The 16050-nt window shown below is 37.6% G+C and overlaps 2 protein-coding genes across 3 annotated transcripts; both read left to right on the top strand.

Moving 5' to 3' along the window:
• The first annotated feature begins 189 nt into the window (after nucleotides 1-189).
• Nucleotides 190-7888, top strand: pgrmc2 (progesterone receptor membrane component 2). Its single transcript, XM_058748580.1, has 3 exons — nucleotides 190-597; nucleotides 4401-4556; nucleotides 6024-7888. Exons 1-3 carry the CDS (start codon nucleotides 246-248, stop codon nucleotides 6119-6121), a joined length of 606 nt encoding a protein of 201 aa, XP_058604563.1. The 5' UTR covers nucleotides 190-245; the 3' UTR covers nucleotides 6122-7888.
• A 264-nt stretch (nucleotides 7889-8152) lies between these two features.
• asmt2 (acetylserotonin O-methyltransferase 2) lies at nucleotides 8153-15953 on the top strand. 2 transcript variants are annotated; one of them, XM_058748578.1, is made up of 9 exons: nucleotides 8153-9460; nucleotides 10115-10212; nucleotides 11649-11823; nucleotides 11999-12128; nucleotides 12365-12433; nucleotides 13349-13467; nucleotides 13627-13764; nucleotides 14275-14397; nucleotides 14485-15953. In XM_058748578.1, exons 2-9 carry the CDS (start codon nucleotides 10132-10134, stop codon nucleotides 14694-14696), a joined length of 1047 nt encoding a protein of 348 aa, XP_058604561.1. In that variant the 5' UTR covers nucleotides 8153-9460; nucleotides 10115-10131; the 3' UTR covers nucleotides 14697-15953. The 2 variants fall into 2 exon arrangements, with proteins under 2 accessions (XP_058604561.1, XP_058604562.1); XM_058748579.1 differs by having other exon boundaries at nucleotides 8153-9445.
• Nucleotides 15954-16050: the final 97 nt, after the last annotated feature.

Below are 16050 nucleotides of genomic sequence, written 5' to 3' on the forward strand. Positions count from 1 at the left end.
CTGCATACTTCAGTATTTTATCGCGGTTGGCTACTGATAAATATAATCATAACAGTTAGCGCCTTTTCATTATCTCAAGCCTTTGTCTGGTCGCGTGCGCTCGGTGATCTTGTAGGCGCCACTCTGACAGAAAACTACAAATCCCAGGAGCCAACGCGGCGTTCCGGTGACAGACAGCCAATCAGAAGCGCCTCTGAGTGGCAGCTGGGCGGGCGCGCGCGGTGGGAAGGCGCTATCGTTGCAGTATGGCGGACGATGGGGACGGTAGGAGTGCAGCGGCGGACACTAGCGGCGGGCAGGGCACGACGGAGGAGTTGGATCCGGGGGCCGGTCTCGGTATAAGCGGCATGCTGCTCGATCTCAGCGTTCTGGTGCTCCTGCTGGCCGCGTGTTACGTGGTTTACGCGCGGTGGTGGCGGAGGGCGGGCGCGGACGCGGGCCGGGGCAGCGAGGCCTCGCCGCTTCCCAAGATGAGGAGACGCGACTTCACCCTGCAGCAGCTGCGCGAGTACGACGGCGTGCAGAACCCGCGTATCCTCATGGCAGTCAATACCAAGGTCTTCGACGTGACCAGCGGCAAAAAGTTTTACGGACGCGGTAAGGAGAGCGCAGGGCTCAGGCTCACACCCACATTCAGCGGGGTTTTTTAACTTCAGCAGTGGAGAAGGTACTAGTATCCAGTAAGCAAAGTCTACTAAAGCTGGAATACGTACTAGTAACTACTGGATAGTTACTAGTGACTAATCAACACATTATTAATATTCTCGGTAGCACTTTATTTCACAGTTTGCCTGTTACACGTTACTATAGCAGCAACTGTGCTTCATGCTTAATTACAAGCGACTAACCATAACCATATAGTAAGTTAAGTGTATGCGGTTATTAATATTACTCAGTAGGCCTACTTGTTTATGTGACTACACTATAACAAGGAGATCTTAAAATAAAGTAACCGTTTTTTTTTTGTTTTTTTAAATAAAACTGGAAGTGTCAGCAACAATTGGAATACATTACTGGTCTGAAGTGAATATTTCAGATTTGGCCATCTTTAATTAGTAATAATGGAGTAGTTACAAGTCACAACTGGATACTAGTGATTTATTCCAGCAGTGACTAGTATCTGTTTAATAAGTACTAGTGGCTAATTGTATAGATATTAATCAATAATAAAGTACTAACATCTAACGAGTAGTTACTCATGAAATAATGAAGGATACAGTTAAGATTACTAACAGCTCTTTGTTTTGTTGTCCTTTTTACGCGTTATATGTACTTGCTGTAGTAATAATAAACTATGCATACTTTTAAACCGCTAAACCTATAGCAAGTTAATGTTTATCAACATCACTCATAATGGTTAGTTTAAAAAAAAAAAAAGCAACAGCTTGTCATAGAAGAATAGCTTTTGTGGCAACCAGTTTATACTCTGGTTAGAGGAAAGCTAATACTGGTAAACACTGGTCAGGGTAAAGTCACACAAAGCCTCTTTCTCCCATAAACCCCTGCTGTGATGATGCACAGGGTGGTCTGATGTCTTATCAGAGTTTGTCAGCCTCTTGACAGGCCCTTTCTGTCTCATTCATAACTGCGGTCACCTTTCTGCCTCTCTGTTTTGCATTGGTGAACTCTTTCCCAGGCTTTAACCTGTCATGTTAGTGCGTTTTTGAATGAGAGCCATGTGTGACGTGGACATATGGGGTGAGAGCCATGTGCTGGCACACCCATCAGGTATGCACTGTACAGGTAGAACTGTACCATGCAATAATCAATATTCTTATTTTAAACATGTAAAGCTACCAGCTTGATTTGCTATGATGAATATTAGGTCAGCTAAGTTTAGCAGTGGCCTTGGTTAAGAAATCAAGCACCGAGCCTCGTTCCTTCCTCCCTCCCCTGCATGGAAACGCTTGTTTCTTTCCCCTGTACTTTAAGAGCGGTTTACAGACTGTGCAAAACAGCTGTTTGCTACACAGAATACTTGAAATATTTGCTCTCAAAGCCAGAACAGTAGCCCTTTGTCTGTCTGGAGTCTATATTTGGAGACCCAGGTCAGAAGTGAAACCAAGAATGCACATAAAACTGTACCAGGATCATCGCAGTTGATTGCATTTACCAAGTTTTGATTCACAGTTCAAACTAGAGCCTCTGATTGGGCCTCTCATCTCCCTCAGCTATATTTGTATATGAGATATGTTATCTGACCATCTGTAGCGTTGATGGGGGAGTGCGGGGCGTTCAAGGTGTGGTGTCAGCAGTAGACCAGACTCTGACCAGTGCGTCATTCGTTTAGACACCTGTAGTCCCGTGTGGCATCTTGCACCATTTCACCTGGACAGAATATGAGATGAGCTTTATTTACCTGTTGCTGCATTCATTTATAACCTGATGAGACTATAGCAGAGGTTTGTACTTTGTAGGCAGACGTGGTCTTATCACTCGACCATAGGGCAGCTTGTTCTTTTTGGTCAATGTTTGGCTGGAACTGCTTGTTTCTTCTAAGACTATATTGCTCAATCGCTGAAAAAAGATTGTGCGTGTGTGTGAGCTAACTGGCCTTTGCACATGGAGATCAGATGATGAACCAAAAAAAGAAGTATCAAAAGATGGCTTCTGATTGCCTCCTCTTTTGCCTTCTTTTCTCAATAAACAATGACTAAAGCTCAGTCTCTCTGTCAAGAAAGAGAACAGAAGAAACTACACATACCAGAGCAGCCTAGTCATCATCAGGCCTGATCTGGAAGGCTTTTGGCAGTCATATTATTTATGAATCATGGATTCTAGTTCCTGCTCAAGAGGTTATGAAGTAAAACTCGGAATCCAGCAAGTATCAGAGACATGTCTGTCCTCTTATCGTCTCCTTTCATCACATCAGTTCACTTGTTTGTTTTGATTGTTTCTGAAGTTCATCAGCCTGTTGTGCTCATCTGTCACGTTTCAGATTTGGGAGGAAAGGTGTGGCCTGAGCGGTTTGTTCACAGCTGGAGTTGGTGCTTGTTGGTGTGGTATAGACCTTTTCCACACTAATACGTTTGAAAACGCATCTTTTTCTCTCCATTTTGGCCTTCTGTTCATGCCAACACAGCATTTTTGTCAGGAAAAACAGAGCTCTCCAAAGTGGATAAATTTCACGTTTTTACGCTGTTGTCTGGACTGTGAATACAGAGGGTTTTGAAAATAATATCACATGTTTAGTCATGTGATCCATATTGTACCAATAGATATCTATATTTATACGGGCATTGTGCCTGTTATGTGCTATTCACTTTCACACTGTTGCTACAGATGTTACTTTGTACACTCTTCATATTACAGTCCTGCAAAGATGACAGGAAATTTACTCACATTGCTGTCCTGCGGCAAAACATGAGAATGAAATGTTTGAGCTGTCTCAACTGAAAATATGTTCCTCTGAGTCTGACACATCTTAAAATATGTCAGTGCCATTCTACTGTCTCAGGATGCAATGCAACGTTTTCTTCTAAGGAGTTTTTATAAAAGCTGCTTAAATATCAAAATTATGTACAGACGGTACCATCGGATGAGGTTTTTCACATGCACAGTAAGGCGTATTTAACGTTTTCTGATGTTTCAGTGTGGATGAGAAACTTTGAGAAAACACTTGAAAACGCTTGTGTGGACAGAGAGCATTTTAAAATGAAAACACTGTTTTCAAATGTTTCCGGATTAATGTAGCCGTAGCCATAGTGTATTGTAATGACACCTCACATTCATTTCCTTACTTGATGAGGTGTGTTGTTCACAGAATCTGTCACTGCTGTTTTGGAGTACCTGCTTGTTTACCTGCATTCCTCTGGTTTGCGTGAGCGGCTCCATTCATCTCAGCTGTTTGGTTGTTTTTGAGACGACACTCCGCTTTGGTTTCAGCTTGTCTGGGATTGTCTGACCCACTGACTCTACAACCGTTTTCTTTTAGTAGGTTCATAGCAGAGTTTTGTTTTGATTGGATTTCATTTGGGCTCTTAACAACTGCTAGTAGTAGTAGTAAAAAATAATACTAATTTATACTAATTATTGTTTGTAGTAATTCTTAATTGTTATTTATTGTTCATTATTAATAATAATACATAAGTACTGTTATTTTAAATACTTTACCTTAATTATTTTACTTTTCACTTATTTTCGAACAGTACAATAATTATTAAAAGTTTTTTTTTTTTTACATTTTGGGAGGGCCAATTAGCTTAGTTTTAACTTCAGTTAAAGTTTAATTATTTTTTGCTTAATGCATAGTTATTTTAAAATTCATTTCAGATCAGACAATAATTAATGAATCCCTGGCAATATTGCATTTTCTGTTCTGGATACTGTATCTATAATGTGCAGAAGTTCCTAAATTTGTCTTGCTGACCTTTATGCTCACAGTATGTCTGTTGTTCCAGAGGGCCCCTACGGGATCTTTGCGGGACGTGATGCTTCTCGGGGTTTGGCAACATTCTGCCTGGAGAAGGATGCATTACGAGACGAGTACGATGATCTTTCAGACCTGAATGCTGTACAGATGGAAAGCGTTCGAGAATGGGAGATGCAATTCATGGGTAAGCAGGAGAATTCCACTGGGAATTCAGAAAGAAAACATATAATTTGCCCAAAAATCTAATCATGTCTGAAAGGATTTATTGGCCTTTAGGGTAATTGGAGGTAGGAAAGTTGTGCATGTTAGGTAGGTAGTTAGTTTTCACTCCTCCTGGTCCACAAGCTCTGCATGTTGTTCCTGTTGTGCTGGTTAGGACTGATCTGTACATTTACTGTAATCACAGCTGATGCAGGAAAGGGGTGCTGGGCAAATTCTCTAGATGATGAGTGACGGTAATCTTTAATTGTCCTGTTCCCTCTAGATCATAGAGCTATAAAAAATGTATGCCCATATATCAGTGTTTCCTGCACCATTATTCAGTGGTGATGTGTCAGATGGTCTCAGTTGAATGAGATAAGATAAAAAGGCTGGGTAGTTGGTACCATGAAATAAAGTCAAGAAAAGACTTCTTTTTATTGCTTTGTCTTCAATAGCTGCACTCAAAAACGAATATCACTTATGAATCACACAAATGATTCTTGGATGAGATGAGGTGGTCCCCTTAATGTACTTGTATATGTTTTTATATATATATGTATGTGTGTGTGTGTGTGTTGGGGAGAGTGACTCGTGTTCTATAGCCATATACAATAAGGTTTATACTTGACTGATCTAGATTGATTGATTCAGTGTAGAACAGTCTCTCATCTGTTTGTGTTGCTGTGTGCGATGAGGAAATGTGAGAGAAACAGCTTGACTTCCCTGTCACCGCCTGTGGGGAAAATCAGGCATGTAATATAACAGATTAATGCTGCTTGACAAATAAGTTACTCTGGTGATAAAGCACAAAATGTTTTCACTCTGCTTGTTTGCATTGTTGCTACCAGAGTTGAATTCATGGTGAATGCCTTACAAGAACCCTCAAAAAAATAACCGGTCAAACATTTAGTATAAAATTTGCTAAAATATATATATTTTTTACTGGCTGTCAAAGGAAACTTTTTTTTTTTTTTTTTTTATAAGATATTTTTAGTTTTTTGTTTTAATTTATGTTTGAATAATTTTATGTGCTCAATTACTTGAGTACTTTAACTTAAACTTACTTCAGTTAGTTACCAAAGCTGCATTTTTTTTATTTTATTTACATTTTTTTCATTTAATATTTATATTTTAATTTATTTATGCTTTATTTCAAATAACAGATGATTTTTAATAGTTTTAGTCTTGTTGTAGTAAACAATAACACTGATGGAGAAAGATGGTCTGTGTAGCAAGATGATGTTTTACAGCCAACAGAAGCTAACAGGTCCATGCTAACTTCTCCCCAGCTGTTACTACCAAAGTTCAATGTCCAAATAAGAGTCCTTCCAAAAGTTTATGCACAAGATAAATATGCACGCAATCTGCATGAACAAGAAATAACATAAATGCAATTTTATATTAAAATTGTTTTATTAATTCTTTTCCACTTGTTCCTCCTCTCTCTCAGAGAAATATGACTACGTTGGCCGTTTGTTGAAGCCAGGAGATGAGCCGTCTGAGTACACAGATGAAGAGGACATGAAGGATCATCAAAAACATGAATGATCTGCTGAAACGTCACAGCAGCTGAAGCCCAGGACTGAGAAGGCCACCATCCAGAATAGTTAAACCCCAGCAAGAAAACCCCTCAGAATCTGCCCTTTACCTTGATCGTACTGTGTCCCCACTACTGCTCCACCACAGAGATAAACGCATCTGTCTGAAGCCCCCTGCTGTTCTGACTGTTCTTCTACCAAAACAGACCAATAGCCTGTCAGAGTTTCCTGTACTCTTCTTGTCTGTTCTTGATACCTTCTCCTTAATCCAGCTCCTTGCTCCTCAATCTTCCTGTCCCACCTAAACACTCAATTTATACCATCAAACACTATACCATAATCCACCAGTCCTAAATCGTCAGTCATACAGTCTAAACCCCTAAACCTTTCGTCATTTACCCTACAGTCCAATGGAAAGTGGAGCGCACCTGAGGCTTTTATAGCATCCTGCACATTTGCGCATTCAGACTTGGACTGACAATGTGAAGAGATGAATAAAAAGGAAGGAAGGAGGAAACACTGAATACACATACATTTTTTTTCACTTAATTTTCTTTGGGGACTTCACCGTTCGTGACCTCAAAGGTCACGTACATAGAGCGGGGCAGATGCCTGGAGTTCAGTACACAACAGGTTAAAAATCGCAACTGGGGTCTCTTTTAGTTATTTTTGTTTCCATTTAAGTTAGTTTTTGTTGTTGTTGTTGTGTGTAATTATTGTACCACAACACACGTCTCAAACACTTCTCAAGCATTTAAATCTCATGCTTATTCGTCGACTGTGAGAACGGTGTCGTTTTAAATCAAAGTAGATGTCGAGTGGATATGGTAACCAATCCAAAAGCCTGCCATCAGCCAATCAATCCAATGGTTGGGAGGGTCTGGGGTGGGTGGGTGCTCTTAGCAATTTTTGTATTGTGTGCACCACTAGTGTGTAGCGATTTTTGTCACAATGTGATTGTAAAACATTCGGGATGGGAAATGCTTGTGGGGGGGAGGGTATCCGTTAGCATTCTCGCCATAAAACTTATTTTATTTGAACTGTAAATCTGAACAGCTGGTTGGGATGCAAAGGGAAGATCAGTACGGTAGTTTAATTGGATCAACTTGTCTGCTCATTGGTCAACAGAACTCTCCCTTCCCCTGTTAATGAAACAGTCAGCGTAGTTATTGTGCCTTATTTCCATTTAATTTACTACAGAATAGTCAAGAGATGTAGAAGGATACAGGTATGAGAAAACGCAAAGATAAAACATGTTCTGCTCTGCCCTTTCCACAATACATACTCTTAGGAGGTTTTTCGAAAGCCAAGGCATCTTTCCCCTCCATTTCCTCACAGTTTGTACGATGAGGCGTGCTCACGTTTGTGAGAGAATCCGACACGAGAGGCTCGACCGCCATTATCGTGACCTTGTACATAGACTTTATGAGCTATTTCAGTGTTACTGCCATATCTGCGCTGTTATTAAACTCCACGCACTGCTGTGTTGTACTGGCCAAAAATCCATTGCTCTTTCTCTGTTTCCATCTCTTTTTCCCCTCTTTTTTTTTTTGTTTTTGTTTTGTTTTTTCTGCTGAATTTATTTTTAATTGTGGGTAATTTTCAAATCCACCCTTAAGTGTTATATTTTGTTTTTCTTCTGGAGAGGGGAACTATGAGTTTGGAAGAATACTTTGTCTTTGCTGAGGGGAGGGGGATGAGGCGCAATTCAAAAATTGTGGATTCTGTAAATATGTGTATCATTTTATTAAAGCATGTGCAGCAAACAGTGAGGTAATGCTGGCTCTCACGTCATGTATTTAAATGGAGTTTGCAAGAATGTGTGTGCGTGTGCGCTCGGGGGGAGGAGGACGAGAACGTGTTGTTGCAGAATAAATACATTTGGTTAATAACTACTGTTATCCTCTCTGCCCCTCTGTTGTGTCATCTTAAGTGCAAAAATAGGCTTTGTTTTTCACAAAGGGCATTATTTCAAATAAAAGAACTACGAAAGTGGCAGCCGAGACTGTAAACACTGAAATGTAAAATGTGTTGAGAAACCACTCGTTGATTTGTTTACTAAATGTACTTCAATGGATTGTGTCATTCTACTACAATATTTATTGGGAGTTTTGGACTAGTTAAAAGATTTTGCACTTCCATAGTAAAGCATTTAGCTTGTGTGAAGGAATATTGGAGGAAATTTGCGGTTGGTTGAGGTATTTGCTATGTTCCAGTTATAATTACCGAGAGTGCATATGCAAAAATTACATAGAGTAATAGCAATAGTTTGTCCAGATCATTTTTATGGATTTGCAAACTTAAACTTATATTTTCAAGCATGATATAGCAGTGTGAAATGTCACACAATCGTGTTAGAGCTGAAAACAATTTACTCAATGCTTCTCGCACCCCAGTTTACACAATCAGCAATGAAACAACCATTGTTTCAAATTACTGCAGTTGTGAATTTAGTTTCACAGTACAGATTGAGATGATATGGAGATAGTTTTGTTGCATAATTCCAAATAAATAGATTATAATCCACAAAATGTGCAGGAATTTCACAAATATGAGACGTGCAAGTAATAAAATATCCACAAAGGTGTCTGTAATTTAGCCATCCTGGTTTGTTACATTAAATCTTTTTATGCAGTACTTTTTGAACTTTGTATCTTAAATATGTCTTATGTTTTTTATATATATATAAGAGGGTACATCAGACTTCGCTGTGTCAGTCTCAGATTTTTGATAGCCATTGCTAATTTTGTCTTCCCACTAAAAATAATCACTTCCTGGAACATGATTTCATTAAGGACTTTATTTTTTGTTCATTAAACAAAAATTACAAAACACCTATAGCATAGTGATTGAAATCGTTCGGCATTAACCGCCAGATGTCACTGAAACCCCAATGGTTCTCTGACAGAGGTATGTACCAGTGATGGGATGTCCGAGTCAATTCCGCGAATCGGTTCTTTCCAACAATTTGTTCTGACCGGTTCAAAATTCCAGCGATAGCGCCGTTCGTGACATATAACGGCGATTCGGCGTGTCATAGTACATGCTCTAAAAACGTTTCAGTAAACCCCTATATAAGCACTTATGTATCTTATGTGTATTTTGGTTTTCAGTCAAACGGCCCAGTCGGAGCCGCTCTGACCGATTCAATCGGGATTGAATCGTTCGAACTGTAAACTGGGTTCAGAAATCGGACATCGCTATAGAACATGCACACAGTGTGATTCTTTCGAATATCATTTCGCGAACGGTGCTTTATTCTGCATGCAATGACTGTTGGTGTAGAGTCGAATTTGGAGTAGAATTGTCTAGAACAGAATTGTATATCAAACCGGTGAGTTTTTGTTGGGTAAGTTTGGTTTTCTTATAAACACTACAGTGCTTAAGCATAGAGTTGTGCAAGCAGGTTTTAGACTCTGCATATGTCGATATCTTACAGCTTTAATCAAAATACCTGCGATCGATCGTATTATTTTCACAACATTGTGGTCAATGCATCATTATCGTGTATATCTGTACATGTTTTCGTGAGAAGATCACATGAATGATTTTGTGGTTGGTTACACAATACATTGTTTCACTGTGACCGGAAGGCGTGAGGACCACAGATTCAGATGAACCTCATTTGAGAGGGAAAATGTATACAGACAGGTCATGTAAATATAAAATGCAGAATTGCTTAAAATGTTCTTTTTGGGTTAGTCTGGACAAGTAGCTGATAATGACTACATATTTTTTTAATGCGTTAATAGAGTTGAGGCAAAGAATTCAAAACAGAACATAGGACTTTTTATAGCATTTTCTGTATATGCCTTTATGATTTTTTTTTCTTTGAAAAGGTTCTGCACAGGGTAAGTGCAAGTGTAATATCAAGACTTTTTGGATCTTCCAACACTAACTTATACTGACTGACTGCTTTGATATTTGACATTCACTTGTCAAGAGGGTCTGACAGTTGAGTTCCAATATAAGTTGGAGCTGATGGTGAGCTTGACTTTTACAGGAGGGACGTCTCTCATCATGGCTGAGCATTTATCCCAGAGTGAACTGGACTATCCTTTTAAGCTTTTGGAATATTTCAATGGATTCAGGATCTCCAAGGTGTGTGTTTTATGAGAGACTCATACTGAATTCCTTAACGTCTCTATAATAGAGTTTTTATCAAAATGAGTGCATGAATATCAATCAGTCAGTTGATATAAATCAGTACTTCTGTGGTACATCCTTTGTGATGTGGAATCACCTGAGGCATCTTTAGCAGACCGTTTTAATAATGTGTTTACCACACCTGATATTTATTGTTGGATTATGAGTAAATGTTTTATGTGAGAACATCTATCATTTATGGCATGTCCCCCCCATTGTGTCTTTTTTATCTCTGTGGCCACCATGGCTGATTTTGCCTCTAGAAGGACAGGCCTATAACTTATTAAAAGCCACTGAGTCAAACACCGAGATGACTCAGGACTTTTGTTATCCCACAAAAAACCCAGAAAGGATTCTGCATAAACTGAATTAGATAATAGAATAGAATAGAGTTCACAAGAATAATTTTACAATTATTATGCACAGAGTTTTGCACAGTCAATTTACTAACCACAGGAGACAAAAAAAGTCATATCACCTAAAATATTACATTCCTTTGTGCATTCCTTTATACTTTTCAGCCTACTTGAACATTAATATGAATTTGAACCCAAAATCATGTTCATGGGCTGATGTAGGCCTAATTTATACTACTGTTGTTTACTTTGGGTTTCTCCTGGAGAAATATATTGAATGTAGTTTTAGTCCAAAAAAATATCAGATATTTGTCTTGATTTCCAGATTTTTTTTTTTTTAAAGAAACAAAGATTCTTTCATTCAGCAAGGATGCATTAAATTGGTCAAATGCGACAATAAAGAAATGTATAATGTTATAAAAGATTTCTATTTAAAATAAATACGTTTTTTTTTTTACTTTCTATTTGTCAAAAAATCCTTTAAAAAAGTGTATCACTATTTCCGCAAAAATATTAAGCATTATTAAATATTAAATATTATGCAGTTTTCAACACTGATAATTAGAAATGTTTATTGAGCACCAAATTAGCATATTAGAATGATTTCTAAAGGATCATGTGACACTGAAGACCAGAGTAATGATGCTGAAAATCCAGCTTTGCCATCACAGAAATAAATTACATTTAACTGTAATAATATTTTACAATTTTACTTTACCTTTGGGTTTCTCCTGAAGAAATATAGTGGCTGTAGCGTTAGTCCAAAAAAAATCACACTGCAAAAGTCTTAATTAGTCATAGTATATCAGTAATAAAAATGTAGTCTTGTTGTCTAATTAAAATATCCTAACAAGAAGGAAAACAAGACATTATTTTTGTGAAAATAGCTTCAGGTAGAAAAGCAAGCATATTTATTCAGTTACAAGTTCCATTAAGTTAATTTGACCCTTTAAAAGAAATGACAAACACACAGATAACATAAGTTCTCACTAACATGATTTTAATTAAATATCCTGAATCCCTGCTCTCCTCCAGGCAATATTTTCAGCTTGTGAGTTAGGGCTGTTTGACCTCCTCCTCCAATCCCAAAAGCCCATGAATGCAGTTGAAGTGGCACAGAAGCTTTGCACCAGTGAAGATGGTATAGAGCGTTTACTGGATGTTCTGGTCGCCATTGAGATTGTGGATGTGGAAGTGGTACAGGGAACAGGTGAGCTGCTTAACTATTTTATATTCCTCCACAAATAGCTGGAAGTTACATTGATTGCTCTAAGGTGATAAATGTAAATATCTGTTTGTTCATAACATCATCCATCTCATGTGTCTAGATTATTATTAAAATATTCACCAAGTCTCCATATTTGAACTCTTGTCTTCTCTCATAGCTTTTTACAGCAGTACAGATGTTGCTAATTTATATCTGGCCAAGACCAGCCCCAAATCTCTACATGATTTGATCATTTATAACTCTCAGACCATCTACCCACTCTGGAACAATCTGGTAGATGCTGTCAGGTAGGTATCGCCGTTTTCATCTTCCATTAACAACTGAGAAACACTTGGTCCCTGGCCACTTTAAAATCCTGTTTCTATGACAAAAGTTTCATTGTGGTGATTTTTAGATACATCAGGATTTGTGATCATTGAAAAAGAAAAGCCTGACTGACCTTTCTAAAACTAAACAGTTAAGAAATAACATGTTTTATTGAGTAAGAAAAATGGCATAATCAAAATATCTGAAAACCTTTCAGAGAAGGAAAGAACCAGAATGAGAAAACTTTTGGCCTCCCATCTGAAGAGATCTTCTCTGCCATATACAGGTTTGTGTGATCAGTTTTATATAATATTAGCAGTACCGTTTGGGTGAATGTTATTGTTGTCCCTAGACATCACTAGATTAAAAGTGCTTTCTTTGACTCCAGTGATGCAGTCTTAAGCGCTTAGCTTCTGGTGCAGCGTAATTCTAGGTCAGGGACTTTAAACCAACACAAATGTAAGGCTTTATGACAGGCTGTTCCCATGTCTGGAGAGGTGGTGTGTGTGTGTGTGTGTGTGTGTGTGTGTGTGTGTGTGTGTGTGTGCTATATGTGAGCCGACCATTATGTGTGTATGTGAAAGAATGGCTTGTGTTATTGTATGTATGTTTTGGAATTGTTGGGGTTTTTGTGATGGTGTGTGTGTGTGTGTGTGTGTGTGTGTGTGTGTGTGTGTGTGTGTGTGTGTGTGTGTGTGTGTGTGTGTGTGTGTGTGAGTGAACACATCTCACGCTCTAGTAATTTGAGTGCATGGGATTATGTGGAGATGTGTATTCATTTTTATCATTTTTTATTGTTTATTCATTTTACCCATAACTATGTTACATTTAATTTTATACCCATAATGTTTTTCATTTTTAAGATTATGCTTCTGTTTAAAGTCAGTTCATCTGAATCCATGTGGAAAAGATCCATATGTTGATGATTTTTTTTTTAACAAAAATCTGTTCTGATGTTATTTATAACATATTTATACCAGTGGGTTTCTCCTTGAGAAATGTAGTGGATGTAGTTTTAGCCACAGAAATTCTACTCAGTCGCAGATATCGGCAATCAAAATCTTTCTATTGTTTTCCAGTTTATATTGTAAATAAATTAATACTTTTATTCAGCAAAGATGCATTAAATGGATCAAAAGTGACCATACATCATTCAAACTCAAATCTATCTATTGACACCGGTGCCAATGTTTTGTTTCAGGTCAGAAGAGGAGATGCTGAAGTTCATGGGACTGATGAACTCTACATGGGTCATTGACGGTCATGACATAGTGACAGCATTCGATCTTTCCGGCTTCAAGACCGTCATAGATCTGGGAGGTGAGTATAAATGTTGTTTTGACTCTTTGCTTATTTATGAAAGTTATTTGAGCTAAAAATAAAAAGCTCACAATTGTAGAAAAACTTTTTTTTTTTTTTTTATGAAATATGCAAGAAGTAGTAGATTTGCAAGTCATGTTATTTTGAGATGCTTTGCAGGCTGCTCTGGTGCATTAGCGCGAGAGCTGGCTAAAGAGTATCCTTCCTCCACTGTCACGGTTCTGGATCTCCCGGCTGTGGTCCAGACTGCTCAGCGGCATTTCGCCCAGCAAGATGATACCATCTGTTTTCAAGAGGGTGCGTAATGACGCATTGTAACATTGTTAATGGTTCGCATTTGAACGATTCTCTGTCCTTCTGAACTTGTCAAAAACAACAATCAATCTAATGGCTGCCCAGACCAGAGTACATTTTAAGCTTTTTGTGTTAATATGGTTAATGAAAACTGAAATAGAAACTTAATTTAAAAAAAATAAAAACATTTTTCTTAACTAAAATATAAGTAAAAACTAAAATAACTAAAATTCAGCTTTGCCATTACAGGAATAAATTAAATTTTAAAATTTTATTTTAAATTGTAATAATATTTCAAAATATCACTGTTTTACTGTATTTTTGATCAAATAAATGCAGTCTTAGTGAGCATAAGAGTCTTTTTTCAAAAATATTCAAAAATCTTACCAACCCCAAACATTTCAATGGCAGTGTTGATGATGTGAAAACTAAACTAAATAAGATAATTCATAACTCTAGTATGGCATTTTTCATCTCTAAAACAATTAGGTATATGTTGTTTTGTATTTGTAGGAGACTTTTTTGAAGGAGAAATCCCTCCTGCAGATTTATACATTCTGGCCCGGATCATTCATGACTGGAAGGAGGACAAAAATCTCAAACTACTGAAGAAAATTCGTACAGCATGTCATCCAGGTGAGAAAAGATGTCATTTCCTGGTCAATAGGATTAATAAGTGGCCCTAAAATGATAGTTTTCAAAGCATTTACAATCTCTGTCTAGGTGGAGGTGTTCTGATCACAGAGGCACTGTTATTTGAGAACCGCCGGGGTCCAACTATGGTTCAGATGTTTTCTCTGAACATGCTGGTCCAGACAGAAGGGAAGGAGCATCCACCCTCTCATTATACACGTCTGCTCACCGAAGCAGGATTCAGAGACGTGCAAGTCTGTCGGACCGGAAAATCATACGATGCTATTTTGGCTCTCAAATGAATATGCACAAGTGTATTGTAAGCGTCATCAGTAATCAGACCCCTTCTGCCTTATCTGCAGACACGTCAGTAATCATGTTCATGCACATGTCAGGCATCTGTTGTTCCACCTTGGCTTGTTTTGTAAAGCTTTTTCCAACACAGAGTGAGCACAGAGTGATCCTTATGATTCCTTCAAAAGACAGTTTTAGCACCAATTAGGTTTAGTTATTTGTGAATTTGACTCTTGAGGCCTACCAGATGTAGTCTGAGAAGGGGTGGGATGAGGAGCTGTTTTGGATTGGCCAGTGATATGTCAAAATAAGCTCCTCCCTCTATCCTGTCTTGTGTATCTTTGCACTGTGGTGTTGACACATGGTTAAGTGTGACCCCTAGTGGTTATTATAACTAACACAGTCAAAAAAAAAAAAAAAAAAAAAACCAATTAGTTGATTTTTCTTTAACTAAAGAAAGTCTAAATATCGATTCGATTTCAGTTTAATTACATGATTTTTGTGTCATATAGGCTAGTCCTAATACGATTAATTTACCATCCTTCTACAGAAAAAAAATCTTTTTTAAATGTATTGTTTGCATATTTATTTTCTAGTGAAAACCTTGCACCACCCTTGACCTTGTGCCACATATTTATACTTGTCCACTGAGAAAGAAAAATAAAAGGAAACAATGAACCAAGTATTTTGTTGTGCATTGATCCCATGTGATTTGCAACTTTTGTATTATGTACCTTTCCTGAAAGGTTCAGTTATTTTCGTAACTGGACTGATGTTTAAAATATTACATATGTGACCCTGGACCACAAAACCAGTCATAAGTCGCATGGGTATATTTGTAGCAATAGCCAACAATACACTGTATGGGTCAAAATGATTGATTTTTAATTTATGCCAAAAATCATTAGGATATTAAGTAAAGATCATGTTCCATGAAGATATTTTGTAAATTTCCTACCGTAAATATATAGCATAGTAATATGCATTGCTAAGAACTTCATTTGGACAACTTTAAATGTGATTTTCTCAATATTTAGATTTTTTTGCACCCTAATAGTTGTATATTTTGCCAAATATTGTCTGATCCTAACAAACCAAACATCAAAGGAAACCTTATTTATTCAGCTTTCAGATGATGTATAAATCTCAATTTCAAAAAAATAAACCCTTATGACTGGTTTGTGGTCCAGGGTCACATATTTGAACCTACTTCTGATTTAGTAGTGATGACGTAACATTAAATCTTTCTTTATTTACAGAGGTTTCCTATTGATTCATAATATTAAATAATGAGTAGGTTTAAACCTGAGGTTTACAAAAAATAAATCCCTGTCATCATCTCCAAAACAGATGTGGATATTA

Source organism: Onychostoma macrolepis, chromosome 17 (assembly GCF_012432095.1).
Source record: "Onychostoma macrolepis isolate SWU-2019 chromosome 17, ASM1243209v1, whole genome shotgun sequence".
NCBI classification, from domain to species: Eukaryota; Metazoa; Chordata; class Actinopteri; order Cypriniformes; family Cyprinidae; genus Onychostoma; species Onychostoma macrolepis.